General features: G+C 47.0%; 1 protein-coding gene across 2 annotated transcripts in view; it reads left to right on the plus strand.

Annotated features, from left to right (window-relative positions):
* Positions 1 to 15,869, plus strand: part of CLPB (ClpB family mitochondrial disaggregase) — a 1,099,187-nt gene that overhangs the window by 675,109 nt on the left and 408,209 nt on the right. For both annotated transcript variants that reach the window (XM_078658618.1, XM_078658616.1), the window contains exons 8-9: positions 7,565 to 7,642; positions 10,523 to 10,578. In XM_078658618.1, coding sequence (XP_078514744.1) covers positions 7,565 to 7,642; positions 10,523 to 10,578 — 134 coding nt within the window. The remainder of the gene's footprint in view (positions 1 to 7,564; positions 7,643 to 10,522; positions 10,579 to 15,869) is intronic.

Consider the following 15,869-nt stretch of genomic DNA (forward strand, 5'->3'; position numbering starts at 1 on the left):
ATTGCTATATACATTCTAGCTTGGTGCAAGCCAGCTTCAGAACCAATTGAGAATTCAAACCATTGGGTATTCGAAATAGCATTTTAACCCGTTGGTAGTCATTTCACTTGAGTGTGGGAGGAAAATCTTGACACGCCCATTGCCACAGCTTTTCTCCGGGTCATTCTGACCCTAGAAGGGACAATCTTTTATTTAGCAACACCCCACCTCTTCCCCCCGGTTTGAAGGCTTTATTTCATTGGTCCTTTTTGTGACTGAGACTCCTTGGACGATTTTATGTGGCTTTGCTGCGTCCACCTGTTAGCTGTACAAAGTTTTTTGCAAGTCACACCTTCGTAGTACCCTTGTGTTTGTTCACTTATTCCAGCAGTAGTAGAAAAGGATATATATCCATCTGTACTGCACTTTTGTCTTCCTAAGGAAGGCTGTCTTATCCCTAAGCTGCTTTGCAGCGCTTGCTTGGAAACGTCCAGGCACACTAGCAGGTCAAAACACACTAGCAATACCCTCCTTATACATAATTTCATTTAGTTACAGAGTATATTTGCACCAGGTAGCCATTGTCTTTTGAAGCTGTATGTAGCCATCCTGTGAATGGAGCTAAATTCTATGGGAGAGCTTTCCAGTTGTTCTGTAGTAAAGTGAAATAAATAGTTCCTCTAAATAAGCATGGATGTATTCTCCCTCAGTACCACCAGAATATCCCTGCATGTGAATGGTATTGCTCTTCATACAATTCTCTAGGTTTTCTAGCTTTTGTTGGAGGAGTCTGTTCTGCAGATGCTGTCCTGTGTGTTGTCATGCTCCTCCACTCTATTCTTCACAGCTGCCAGACTTCTACCGATGTTATCCACTTCTGTCCTGATATCTGCCAGGCAGACCTGCTGTGGGCCAGGTCAAAACATGCAGAGTTCTTGTTCGGTTTCATTGAGGAAAATGCCAGCTTCTTTGTGAGTACTGACTATAGCAGCCATTGTGGTTGTCGTTCTAAAAGGATATTCTGCTGTCAGTTGCTGCTGGCGGATGTTGGGTCCTTCTTGGGAGCTCTATATCTATAAGGAAGGAAAGCAAGCAGTTCTGCAATATTCCTGGACCTAGTGCCTTCATCTCCAGTCATTGATAGCATCATTGCCTTTAGAGCATCCAATCTTGGTAGCCACACCATATCTCAGGCTATAAATGCATTGGCTAAGCCTCTTGAGCTTAGCCTGCTCATAAGATTGAGTATTCTCACGTCTGTCACAAACACACATATCCTACACCGCTTAGACTGGGCTCAAGATACAGGCTGAGGCAAAGGCTGTCTGTGGTGAGGGATTCCGCGTTGTTATGTTAACTGCCATTTGTAAAGCACCCGATCGCCAGTGGTCGAGAGCTGCTACACCAAATGTGAGTATGAACGATTCAGTAAGGAATTTCTTATAAGTCAGCAAAAGCTTGTTGAAACACTTTTCAGCTGACTATGAAACTGAAGGAGAGATGTTTCAAAATGTACATTGTGGGGGTTAAAAATTCCAACGTTTTGCTGCATTGATAGGAGAGCAGTATGCCTCTAATCTACATTTGTAGAATCGAGGAATAGCCATCAGGCAAGAAGATGACAACCTCAAGACTCTAAAGCAAAAGTCACACAAATGATGGACGGAATGCTGAGCAAATCAAAACGTTTACCCCAGTCGAGATCTAGGTTAACTCCATCGTACTTTTGCTCACCATGCCACCCCAGTTTATATCCAGGTATTTGGAAATTAGTCTTGACCCTGTGCCTCATGGGAACAGTCCAACCCAAACTGCCAATGGACCAGAAACAAGCATGCCAGGACCCGTTTTGGGGTTTCACCCCTCATCAGCTAGGCTAGCTTGAATCCAGTGGCACAGCAAGGCTGGGACCTATGTTTGGGCATAACCTCAAGGCTCTGCCAGGGACATATGTTTGAAGGCTTCTTTGAATGAAAGCTGGAGCATCCCTCAGACAATATTTATGCACAATACAAAAAGCTTTAAAAACGCTTCATCTCACTGGAGTGTCCATAATGCATCATGTCACAGGAGTGTCCTTAAAGCATAACTTCACAGGAGTGTCCATAACGTATCATATTACAGGAGTGTTCATAACACATCACTTCACAAGAGTGTGCATAACACATCACTTCACAGGAGTGTCCATAACGCATCACGTCACAGGAGTGTCCCTAACCCATCATGTCACAGGAGTGTCCCTAACCCATCATGTCACAGGAGTGTCCATAACACATCATGTCACAGGAGTGTGCATAACACATCACGTCACAGGAGTGTCCCTAACGCATCACGTCGCAGGAGTGTCCCTAACGCATCACGTCACTGGAGTGTGCATAACGCATCATGTCAAAGGAGTGTCTGTAACACATCATGTCACAGGAGTGTCCGTAACGCATCATGTCACAGGAGTGTCCGTAACGCATCATGTCACAGGAGTGTCCATAACGCATCATGTCACAGGAGTGTCCGCAACGCATCATGTCACAGGAGTGTCCGTAACGCATCATGTCACAGGAGTGTTCATAACGCATCATGTCACAGATTTGTCCCTAACGCATCATGTCACAGGAGTGTCCCTAACGCATCATGTCACAGGAGTGTCCCTAACGCATCATGTCACAGGAGTGTCCATAACGCATCATGTCACAGGAGTGTCCATAACGCATCATGTCACAGGAGTTTTCCTAGCCCATCATGTCACAGGAGTGTCCTAGCGCATCATGTCACAGGAGTGTCCCTAACGCATCATGTCACAGGAGTGTGCATAACACATCATGTCACAGGAGTGTCCATAATACATCACGTCACAGGAGTGTGCATAACACATCACTGCACAGGAGTGTCCCTAACGCACCGTGTCACAGGAGTGTCCCTAACGCATCATGTCACAGGAGTGTCCCTAACGCATCGTGTCACAGGAGTGTCCCTAATGCATCGTGTCACAGGAGTGTCCCTAACGCATCGTGTCACAGGAGCGTCCCTAATGCATCGTGTCACAGGAGCGTCCCCAATGCATTGTGTCACAGGAGTGTCCATAACGCATCATGTCACTGGAGTGTCCCTAATGCATCATGTCACAGGAGCGTCCCTAATGCATCGTGTCACAGGAGTGTCCCTAACGCATCATGTCACAGGAGCGTCCGTAATGCATTGTGTCACAGGAGTGTCCATAACGCATCATGTCAATGGAGCGTCCCTAATGCATCATGTCACAGGAGCGTCCCTAACGCATCATGTCACAGGAGTGTCCATAACGCATCATGTCACAGGAGTGTCCATAACACATCACCTCACAAGAGTGTGCATAACACATCACTGCACAGGAGTGTCCATAACGCATCATGTCACAGGAGTGTCCACAAACGCATCATGTCAATGGAGCGTCCCTAATGCATCATGTCACAGGAGCGTCCCTAACGCATCATGTCACAGGAGTGTCCATAACGCATCATGTCACAGGAGTGTCCATAACACATCACCTCACAAGAGTGTGCATAACACATCACTGCACAGGAGTGTCCATAACACATCACGTCACAGGAGTGTGCATAACACATCACTGCACAGGAGTGTCCCTAACGCACCGTGTCACAGGAGTGTCCCTAACGCATCGTGTCACAGGAGTGTCCCTAACGCATCGTGTCACAGGAGTGTCCCTAATGCATCGTGTCACAGGAGTGTCCACAAACGCATCATGTCACAGGAGTGTCCAAAACACATCATGTCACAGGAGTGTGCATAACATATCATGTCACAGGAGTGTCCCTAAAGCATCATGTCACAGAAGTATCCATAACGCATCATGTCACAGGAGTGTCCCTAACGCATCATGTCACAGGAGTGTCCATATCGCATCATGTCACAGGAGTGCCCCAAACGCATCATGCCACAGGAGTTTTTATAACAAGACGCATCACGTGAGTGTCCCTAAAGCATCATGTCACAGGAGTGTCCATAACGCATCATGTCACAGGTTTGTCCCTAACGCATTATGTCACAGGAGTGTCCCTAACGCATCATGTCACAGGAGTGTCCATAACGCATCATGTCACAGGAATGTCCATAACGTATCATGTCACAGGAGTGTCCCTAACACATCATGTCACAGGAGTTTTTATAACAAGACGCATCACGTGAGTGTCCATAATGCATCATGTCACAGGAGTGTCCATAACGCATCATGTCACAGGAGTGTCCATAACGCATCACGTCACAGGAGTGTCCCTAACGCATCACGTCGCAGGAGTGTCCCTAACGCATCATGTCACAGGTTTGTCCCTAACGCATTATGTCACAGGAGTGTCCCTAACGCATCATGTCACAGGAGTGTCCATAACGCATCATGTCACAGGAATGTCCATAACGCATCACGTCACAGGAGTGTCCCCAACGCATCATGTCACAGGTTTGTCCCTAACGCATTATGTCACAGGAGTGTCCCTAACGCATCATGTCACAGGAGTGTCCATAACGCATCATGTCACAGGAGTGTCCATAACGCATCATGTCACAGGAGTGTCCCTAACACATCATGTCACAGGAGTTTTTATAACGTGACACATCACAGGAGTGTCCCTAAAGCATCATGTCACAGGAGTGTCCATAACGCATCACGTCACAGAAGTGTCCATAAACACATCATGTCACAGGAGTGTCCACAACACATCATGTCACAGGAGTTTTTATAACGTGACACATCACAGGAGTGTCCCTAAAGCATCATGTCACAGGAGTGTCCATAACGCATCACGTCACAGAAGTGTCCATAAACACATCATGTCACAGGAGTGTCCACAACACATCATGTCACAGGAGTTTTTATAACGTGACACATCACAGGATTGTCCATAACGCATCATGTCACAGGAGTGACCCTAAAGCATCATGTCACAGGACTGTCCATAACGTATCATGTGACAGAAGTATTTATAACGTGACACATCACAGGAGTGTACATAACGCATCATGTCACAGGAGTGACCCTAAAGCATCATGTCACAGGACTGTCCATAACGTATCATGTGACAGAAGTATTTATAATGTGACACATCACAGGAGTGTCCATAACGCATCACGTCACAGGAGTGCCCATAACATCACAGGTGTGTCCCTAACGCATCATGTCACAGGACTGTCCATAACGCATCATGTCACAGGAGTTTTTATAACGTGACACATCACAGGATTGTCCCTAAAGCATCAGGTCACAGGACTGTCCATAACGCATCATGTCACAGGACTGTCCATAACGCATCATGTGACAGAAGTATTTATAACGTGACACATCACAGGAGTGTACATAGCTGATCAAAGGATGTCAATAATATATCATGTCACAGGAGTGTCCCTTTCTTTTCTTTGAAATAATGAATGCAGTCTGGCAGTATGCGTCTTTTGGGGTGGCTTAGAAGCAGGGCTCCCGGTTTATGGTACTTATTTTTTTTTAAACACCTGCTTGTATTTATCCATGTTTATTTTTTTGTCCATCTTATCAGTATTTATGCATACTTATTTGAGTTTTGTGAACAAATGAATTGTAACTTGTATAGTTTCATGTTTATTTAACTTTAAAATGTACACGTTAAAAAGCCAAATATAATAAAACATAACACCCAAATGAAAATATTAGCATTATAACACAAAGAGAAATGAACTTATTTAAAGAAATCTCATCCTATTTTTGACTCTGGGATTTCAAGCAACACAGCTAATTTCTTAGATTTAATTAATGATAACTTAAAGACTCCCTCAAAAGACGCCCAATTATCTCGATTTTTCCACTTTTGAAAAATGAATACAGACAGGAAACATTAGTAGGACATGAAAACGAGGAGCCTTACTTTTAAGGTCTGATCCTGTGTGGGTTGGAGGCCGTGATGAATGTGCTGAGATAGAGCCATATCTCTTCCAAATATTGTGATGAGCATGAAGAGGTGGATCATTGTGTGTTGAGTGGCTGGGGTTGTGGTGCATTGTTACAGGTATCGGAGGAAGTGGTGTTCTGCGTTTCTGTCACTTGGAAAGATCATGAATTTCGGGAAGAAGTTGTGATGTTGGAGAATGGACATTTTTGGACCATTGTACGTTTTAGGTGAAATGGGTTGCCGTTGAGTATAGCAGGGTTACTTCCAGATTTTTTCTGGTTCTTAAATGGTATCTGTATGGTGGGTGTGTATTTGTGTACATGTGAGTGTTGTTGAGGTGTGTGGATGTGCGGATTGGTTCTTGCCTTTATTGCAGGGAGGATGGTTTGTTGTGTTTCATACCCGGGTTCAGAGGGGATTTGAATGGTATGTGTGTCAGCAAGGGTGGATGTGATTGGGTGTATCCGCTGTGATGAATGGGGGCTGGTGATTGACATTGGACTGTCCCTTGGACTGCGGTCCTGGAATGGTGCTTCGGAGCTCATGCCATGTCTTATGTCACTTCCGAAGAACCCGCTCCTGGTCGCTGTCCCATCTATTTGGCAGTGCTTCTGGGAGGCCTGGATTGTGGTTACTCTGTGCGGACCCTCGTCTGGGTGAATGGGTCCCTCACTGCCCTTCATATTTCACTTTGGGGTTTTTTCCTGTTTCCCTACGGCTGAAATAGCCCTTCGGTTTAAAATACTGTTCAGCCTTAACAATTTCTCCTCTTTTGATCTTTACATTTTAGTTTACATAAGAACATCACTCCCTCCAGAATACATAAGTTTGGTAGATAGGTTCGAAAACCCAGTGATAGACACAAGGGTCGGGAGCTGGCCTCAGACACTAAAGAGGCCTCCCGCTGTTAGTTTTACAGATCGCTTTAAAGACATCGGACTGGTAATCACGACGCGTCCTGTGTAAGATGATGGGTGTTTTTCAGTTCGAGCAGCTCTCGGCTCTCACTGCTCCAGCCGGCCATGCTGGTGAGAGGCTCGGGGTGGCTGCTGGCCCACCCCGGTGTCTTCACCAGGCCCTTGGTGGAAGATTGAAGCGGTGATTGACTTGCTTCAGGCCGCCCTGCGACCATACTTTCATTCGAGCGCCTGCCGGACCCGAGCCGCGCATTGGTATTCGGGATCCGCGAGCCTCGTAGCTTCATATAAGATTGAAGCCTGAAGGTGCACCCGCCAGGCCGTCCGAGGCCGGGGTCACCTTGAATCCGGGCGTCCGTCCTTTCATCCTGCATAAGCGGGAGAACCAACAAGCTATGCTGAAAGGACCCGCCGAAGGTTGCGGCGGACAACCCTGATAGCTAGAACGCCTTAGCGCGCCCCCTCCTTCTCCTCCGTCCATCCTGCTGTCTTGTTTCCTTGGCAACATTGAGTGCACATCCTGGAAAACTTTATCCGAAATCGGCTCTGGGCAGCTTTTCAAATCCATACTAACCTGATTAGGGGCCTCTGGGGGCCTTGCCGGCTAATCAGATTAGGTAGCTCTAATGGTAGCGAGGACTTGGAGTGAGCAGAGAGCAGTAAAACATTGTGTATACTTAGTGATAATTATACTTGGTTTTGTGTCATTGATTTATATGCGCGGCCCAGCAGCCTTATCCCTCTGCTTTTCTCCCTATGCAGCTATCCGGAGGAAGGAGAATGGCTGGTATGACGAGGAGCACCCCCTGGTCTTCCTGTTCCTGGGATCGTCTGGAATAGGTAAAGGAGTTCCTGGCTTTCAACATCACTCCCATTGCCTGCGCGTGTCCCCTCCCTGGTGCAGGAGCCAGCGGTGAGACACTGTGGTGGGTGGCAGCATCTGGGCTCTGCAGCAATGTCTGCATTAGGAGGCTCCACAGAACCCATCGGTGCCCAATCCGACACTCTGGTGGATGGCAGCATCTGGGCTCTGTAGCAATGTCTGAATTAGGAGACTCCACAGAGCCCATCGGTGCCCTCTACGACACTCTGGTGGATGGCACATCTGGGCTCTGTAGCAATGTCTGCATTAGGAGACTCCACAGAGCCCATCGGTGCCCAGTCCGACACTCTGGTGGATGGCAGCATCTGGGCTCTGTAGCAATGTCTGCATTAGGAGTCTCCACAGAGCCCGTCAATGCCCTCTACGACACTCTGGTGGATGGCACATCTGGGCTCTGTAGCAGTCTGCATTAGGAGACTCCACAGAGCACATCGGTGCCCTCTACGACACTCTGGTGGATGGCACATCTGGGCTCTGTAGCAATGTCTGCATTAGGAGACTCCACAGAGCCCATCGGTGCCCTCTACGACACTCTGGTGGATGGCACATCTGGGCTCTGTAGCAGTCTGCATTAGGAGACTCCACAGAGCCCATCGGTGCCCAATCCGACACTCTGGTGGATGGCACATCTGGGCTCTGTAGCAGTCTGCATTAGGAGACTCCACAGAGCACATCGGTGCCCTCTACGACACTCTGGTGGATGGCACATCTGGGCTCTGTAGCAATGTCTGCATTAGGAGACTCCACAGAGCCCATCGGTGCCCTCTACGACACTCTGGTGGATGGCACATCTGGGCTCTGTAGCAATGTCTGCATTAGGAGACTACACAGAGCCCATTGATGCCCAATCTGACACCCTGGTGGATGGCACATCTGGGCTCTGTAGCAGTCTACATTAGGAGACTCCACAGAGCCCATCGGTGCCCTCTACGACACTCTGGTGGATGGCACATCTGGGCTCTGTAGCAGTCTGCATTAGGAGACTCCACAGAGCCCATCGGTGCCCTCTACGACACTCTGGTGGATGGCACATCTGGGCTCTATAGCAATGTCTGCATTAGTAGTCTCCACAGAGCCCATAGGTGCCCTCTACGACACTCTGGTGGATGGAACATCTGGTCTCTGTAGCAGTCTGCATTAGGAGACTCCACAGAGCCCATCGGTGCCCTCTACGACACTCTGGTGGATGGCACATCTGGGCTCTGTAGCAATGGCTGCATTAGGAGTCTCCACAGAGCCCATTGGTGCCCTCTACGTCACTCTGGTGGATGGCACATCTGGGCTCTGTAGCAATGTCTGCATTAGTAGTCTCCACAGAGCCCATCGGTGCCCTCTACGACACTCTGGTGGATGGCACATCTGGGCTCTATAGCAATGTCTGCATTAGTAGTCTCCACAGAGCCCATAGGTGCCCAATCCAACACTCTTGTGGATGGCAGCATCTGGGCTCTGTAGCAATGTACGCATTAGGAGTCTCCACAGGGACGGATGCATAACAGATTTTCAGCATAACCACAGACCATATCAGCGACTAACATTTCAATTCATTGTATATGTTAATGCATCATATACAGATATGCTAAACATGTGGCATGTGTCCGACCCTCGTGGCCCAACACTGGATACTTCAATAGTAACTTTACTCCAGAAGTCTTCTGACCTAAAACAAAGGTATAGGAGAGGAAAATAGGTACACATATGTGTTACCTGCTGGCAGCATGTTCTCGTTGTTTATATGACACAAGAGCTTGAGTGAAGCAAAGATGCCAACAGAGAGACATGGTGGGAGTAGCTTTACCTCTTGGTCTCTGCAGGTGATTCCATGTTATCTAATTGGTATGAGGTTGTGATGTGAGAGTTCATTTAACTATAGCTGTAGTCAGTGGAGACTGTTCTTACCTCATTATAGGACTTTCTTGCACTTGCTTACATAAGGTGCATTCTTCGTTCAGTAGGAGGTAGTTGTCACTATGCCCAGTAGCATCTTATCACATTTAATAATGACCCAAAATGACCGTCCCCTTGACTGTAATGTTCCTATTGCCCCATGTGCTTGAGCACAGTGGACCCAACAGCATGTATACTCTTTAATCTAGTGTCATGAGGAAGACCTTCTTGAATACCCTTCTAAATTGCACGCCGTGAACCGTTCATATGAGATTCCGTAGGCCGCTCTTGCACTTTCTTACTAGTGATTCAAATATGCGGTTCCTCCTTGGATAATACTGGCCAATCGACACACAAAATGCCAGGTAGTTTCCTAGTATTGAGATATAGAGAGATCATTAACCGCATGCGTGCGGCATGATTTCCCCCCCGTACGCTGGATTTTGCGGATTCGCACTTTACATGACGAGCTGGGCTCGTCATGAGCGTGCGAGGAGGCTACCTCATGACGAGCCCAGCTCGTCATGAGCGTCGAAGGGGTTAAACACATCCCTCAGCTCTCCAGTGTCTATATAGCACTGGTCTGTCACACTATAGGTCTGATAGAGAAGGTGAGACCACCATCCCTTTACTATGACATGGCTTCCATTGCCCAGCACTGCGCTCCAAAATTTCTGCACCCAACATTACTTGATACTGCCCTGGTTGCATGGAACCTTCCTTACAAATCCTAACACTGACCCTTGTTTCACAGAAACGAGGAGTGGCATGAGAAACACTGATTGCTACAGGTTAAAGTAAAGCTTGCTTGTCTTGAATAACTGTTTCTAAGATTTTGTCTGCTCTTCTACACTACCTTTGATCTTCATGCTGACTAGTTTTTCCTGAGAGAGGTACTGAAGCGTACAACTGGTTTACACTGTTCTTCTTTTCCTGCTGTTTTTGAACAGGTAAAACTGAGCTTGCCAAGCAGACAGCCAGGTATATGCACAAGGATGTCAAAAAGGTAATCATACTTAAATATATTACATAAACAGGGCTGTTGTCTACTTGATCTACTTGATTAAGCGCAGAGATACTCCTTCGGGGCTCGATTCTAGCGCTATACAAACAATCACAAATACAAATTCCCAAGCAACAGAAGCTAAGAACTGTAATATGCAGGGCCCATTCTAATGCCACCATTAATTTTGGATGTCACTGCAGGATAGGGGTCCCTGCACTTCTTATGGTTCCTTTCTATGTGTATGCATGCAACGCTTCTTTAGCTGTTATTGGGCAATTATGTATTTTCCATACTGCTAATTGGATTTGGGCTAGAAGAGGTGTGTAGGTTTTAATGAAAATACTAGTTATTTTCTGTACACACTGCTTCTCCAGTATTAAATTCTTTCATAGATTCACATGCTTGAAACTTTCTCGTCCTCTAGGTGGTAGTCCCACAGTAGCTGTACAAAGTGTTTCAAAGAAAGCATTATATAGCAAAATTCAAACAAGTGACATTGTTAACCAATTCACATTGTTTTAGTAAGTATCAAACTTGAACCAGTCAGGAAGCTGCTCCTGAAGCACTCTTCCTCTCAAGGGCCACCAAACCTCAGATTACCCTGTTGTATAGCATTTTAGGACCCTAGTGTAATTTTCCAGATTCATGCCCTTATATAGGTATAAATCACCATATCCTTATATAGGCATAGAAATCATAACCATGTTTAGACATAGCTCATGCAGTCCAAATACGGCATGGCTACTTCCACTAGTTCCGAAAATCCACAACGATTTCTTGGAAAACTCGGCTTCAGCAGTTAGGGACTTCCCCTTGCTTGCATATTGTCTTGTCCAAGAACTCATGGAGTTTTCAAAGAACTGAGACTCTTTGATGACGTTATTATGTCCACCTTTACGTCAAACTCAGCACCTTCAAGGTATAAATATGCCCACACTTGCCATATCAAACACACAGTGGTTTGGAGAAGTTCGACTATCTACTTGCCCGACGCATCCTGCTGCAGAAAGTGCCGAAGGAAGCCGACCCTCCAGCAGACGCACTGAGAGAGACGCTGTCTTTTCTCTTGCCGAGAAATCCAGCTCCAGTATTTCCAAGCTACCCTTGCGGGTTGTTGGGAAATCAAGTCCTGAGACTGACCTCCTTCATTCTAAACCAAGGTACTGAGCTGATTAGACCCTAAGAGAAATCTTGGATAGATTCTTGGCAAAAAAGAATACTAAACTTATGCTACACCACACTTACTTCTTCCCTAGTACTAGACTTAGGTTAAGTACATCGTGGTAGGCGTATTTTAGAAGCGCCAGTTGAGTACGTTTTAACCTTTTATTATTTATGTATATTTTATGGCTTAGAAACCGTACCATGCTTTTACAGTATTATTTTATAATACTCTTCTTGCTGTACACATTATACTTTACAGCCAGTATTACGATTGTAGCAGTTCATTTATCCAGTATTATGGGTGTCTTTCATAGATTCACATGCCTGAATCATTCCCCGTCGTCGAGACGGGAGTCTCCGGTACATAGAAAAGCAATGTCCCATAGACATACATAGAGAATAGTAGGCCTAAATGCCTCACCCTAGTAACCTATCCATGTCCTTTTGTAAAAAGGACCAAACTCTAGAGAAGAGCCAATCAGCTATCACCTCCCTCTAGAACCTTCCTTGCAGGAGCCACAGTCCCTCAGATTTTCTACCGCACGTTGTGCTAAGGGAGTCTCCTCTGAGCTCTGCTCAGGTTGTGTTTTTTCACTTCATTAAATGACTTTGTTGTCAAGGATTCTTTTCTAATATGGATTATCTTCAAATACATTCTTTAAAGAAGGTCTGGTACAGGTCAAAGACTGCAAGGTATGTCGCACTTTCTCAAGTAAGTTTTTGAGAGGTCGTGAAGGGTGATTTTTAATATGGTGTCAAACACTAAGACCAGAAAGGAGGTTTTTTTATTTTCTCCAGTGACCGTGATGAGGCGTTATCCTCAACGTCTAGGAGACCTCAAAAGAGAAGAGAATCTCCTCAGACTCATTCCTCAGGGGAACATCCTGAGAAGGCCCTTAAAAAGACCACTCATGGGTCTTCTGGGCGCAGTTCTTAAAAATCTCCTCACTATGTGGATAAGGAGAGTAAAGGACTGTAGGAGAGTAGGGTCTGCTATCCTATGGTCACCCCAAATTTTTGCTTTTTGCTTCACTGGTTTTAGACTACTGAGGCTGTGGGCCTGCTAATCAGACCCCCAGCCTGCTGTTCTCTCTCTAAATTATTGATAACATGTGCTATAGGTACATACCACAATTGGAAATGGACTCCTTGTCAGCCCCTGTACCATGCACTATAGGTGCTCAGGGCATAGGTGCCACCAAGGCCTACCAGGGGCTGCAGCATATCTTTTGCCACCCCTGGCTGGTTCTTAAATTGACACAACTAGCTGATCACTCAGCTGGGGCAAGGTGGTGTAATCACCCCTTGCTTAGATATAGTATACCTATATCTGAACCTATATCTGGACACATATAAACCTGTGAGCCACTCCTATGGCAGGCCTTAGCAATCCTGGAGGCAGAGTGCGTGGTTTAATGTGAGATGGAGCTCTAGCATGAGCTGAGCCTGTCTGCAGCCGTCGGGAACAAATCCCTAAGCTGTTTCAGGATAATGCCATACCATTTACTCTTAAGTGCATTATAATCCTCGCGGTTATATAGCAACTCTGGTTTGGCTTTATCAAAACATGTCGTGTAAGGTGTCATACGATTTGGAATACTATCCCCTCGCCAGTTCTGGCAACGGGGATAGCATTCCACCCCTCTAGAGGGGTAAGACATGTTACTTTACTTAAATGCAGTTAATTTCTAAAAGGGCCTCAGATCCACAAAATGGATGCTTCTGCCACAGACACGAGTCTGACCCCCTGAAGCTGACCGAAACTCAGCCCAAGGGGCCTGGACAAAGGGTTTCCTGTCGCAGGGCGGTGTTACAACCCCCCAGACAGGAGATAGTGGATTGTAGCAGGGAGGTTTGAAAGAAACCAGACAGTGCCTGGGGAGCACAAGGCTGCCCCTTGCATAATCCGGCCAAACCGGTTCTGGGGCACTCCAGCCCCCGTCCCAGCGCGGCCAGGATCAAAGGAAGGGGGTGTATCCACCCACTTCCTGGGTCCCACCCATAGGAGGGGACCTAGCAGGTAATCCAGCCCCCCAGATTCGAATAAGAGTGGGAGCAGTGCCAATGCACTTCAGATTATCCTGATGAAACATAAGAAACGAAACTCTGGACCCTTCGACCTCCTACTCAATGTAGAAGACTGAAGAATCTCCCTTGTGGTCAAGGAGTGACCATCCTGTGCAAACAGGCACCATCCAGCCCTCGACGTCTACTTTGTTGCAGTTCCCGCCGGAACTCGAGCGACAGATCGACGAGATCAAGCTTGCCTGCCTTCTAACAGCCCGATCCACAGTCCCTGCAGAGCTGAGACCCGTGGAGGCGACCGGAAGCGTGGGGCACGCCATCTTGACAAGACCACGAGACGCTGACCGTGCAGCCCACGAGTGACCCTCGAAGCTGTACAGCGGGGTTTGAGAAGCCCCAACCCTGAGCCACTCTTGCACCGAAGTTCAGCCCCCTACACTCGACGAGTGCTGCGTGGGGCCCTTCTGCTTCTCTTTGGCTCACCGCGTTGGCCAGTCCCTTGCCAGCTGGCTTGTGGCCCCTGTGCCGACGAAACTTGAAATACGACTTGTGATTCTGGTTGCTCCAGATTTGCACCAGCTCCCCTGAAAAGGAGCCCCCACTCTGACCCTCCTGGTCCAAGTGAGAAGCAATCTTCCAGTTCCGCGTGGATTGCTTTTGCCAAGTGTTGTTTGCTCCAATCTTGAAGCCGACAGCGCCGACGGCGAGAGCCTGCGTGGGACAGATCGTGACCTGCTCCTGGACTTCGTAGATGCCCCAGAGCCCACGTGACAGCGGAGAGAAGCTCCTCGACAACCACCTGATTGCGCCCGACATTGCCTGGTTCCGTCCTGGTTCCACCCTGGTCACTGCTGAGTGACCCAGACTCTGTCCCCTCTGCTTTCAGGTACTTTTCGACTCGAGTCCACCCTTGGACTCCACCGGACACTTCTCCTTCACCTCGCCTGCAGCCCTTTCAGCTCCAAGCACCAAGAACCTGCGTGACGAAACCCGACTCAACTTCGACCCTGTGCACCCGCTTCCTGTGGGTGAGGTAACATTGCAACGCCGGTGTTCCCACACTGGTACACACCTCTAGGGTCTGTGTCTTAAGTTTTGTTCCTCTAGGTTCAGCGGAAGTGTCCTTAAACTCTAACTTTGTAACTTTTACGCACCATTGGTTAACATTGATGCATGCGTGCACTTTCTGCACTGCACCCGAATCCCGCGGGCTTTTCCCGACTTCAGCATTGCTTGTCCCGACTGCTCCCAGCGATTCCCTAGGCCCTAGGCCTAACCACTGATCGAATGGTCTCTCTTATACCATTTTTTTAGTATATGGTTTGAGTGGCCCCTTGGCCTCATCCAAAATTGTGCAACTTTGTATGTTATACTGTGCTTTTGATTTAACCCTTGTGCCCCTTTATTCATAAAGAATACTGGGGATTGTTTTTAGTAATAAATACATATATTTTTATAATATATACTTGTGTGGTGTCCTTTCATTTGATATTACAGGATTGTATGTGGTAAAACAGCTCGCTTAACACGACCTCTTAAGTTAAGCCTTTAGGATGCTTAGTCCATGCTACCCCTAGGATAGCTTGTCTAATAAGGTTGACTTACAACCAGACACCATAAGGGTTGTTTGGACTGATACAAGGTGGTTCCAGAATTGGAAACATCATATATCAGGCCAACTTCTCACATTGGTGAGCAGCGGTGCGGATTTGAGCTTGCTGTTTGTTTTACCATTGCAATCTTTTTATCAAATTGAAAGATCACATCAAGTACCTCTAGGTACATATAAATCAAAAGCTTAGCATATTAAGTTCTACTGAACTTAGTAGTTGTAGATTAAAGGGATTAGCACACCCTGACTACAACTCACTAGCAAGGTACAGTAGGGAAACACTTAGTGTAGGTAGGTGCATCACTTACACCACACTAGAGTCATGTCTGACACAGGAAAAGCCTCAGGGTCTGTTCCTGTGACAGTTGACCTTACCCAGGCAACTTCCAGCTATGACAAACTAACCCACAAAGACTTGGTTGCCTTGTGCATCTCAAGAGGGTTAAAAAGGGGCAGAAGTCCCACCAGTCCTTCCCTGATAGCCATTCTA

Source organism: Lissotriton helveticus, chromosome 8 (genome assembly GCF_964261635.1).
Source record: "Lissotriton helveticus chromosome 8, aLisHel1.1, whole genome shotgun sequence".
NCBI lineage: Eukaryota > Metazoa > Chordata > Amphibia > Caudata > Salamandridae > Lissotriton > Lissotriton helveticus.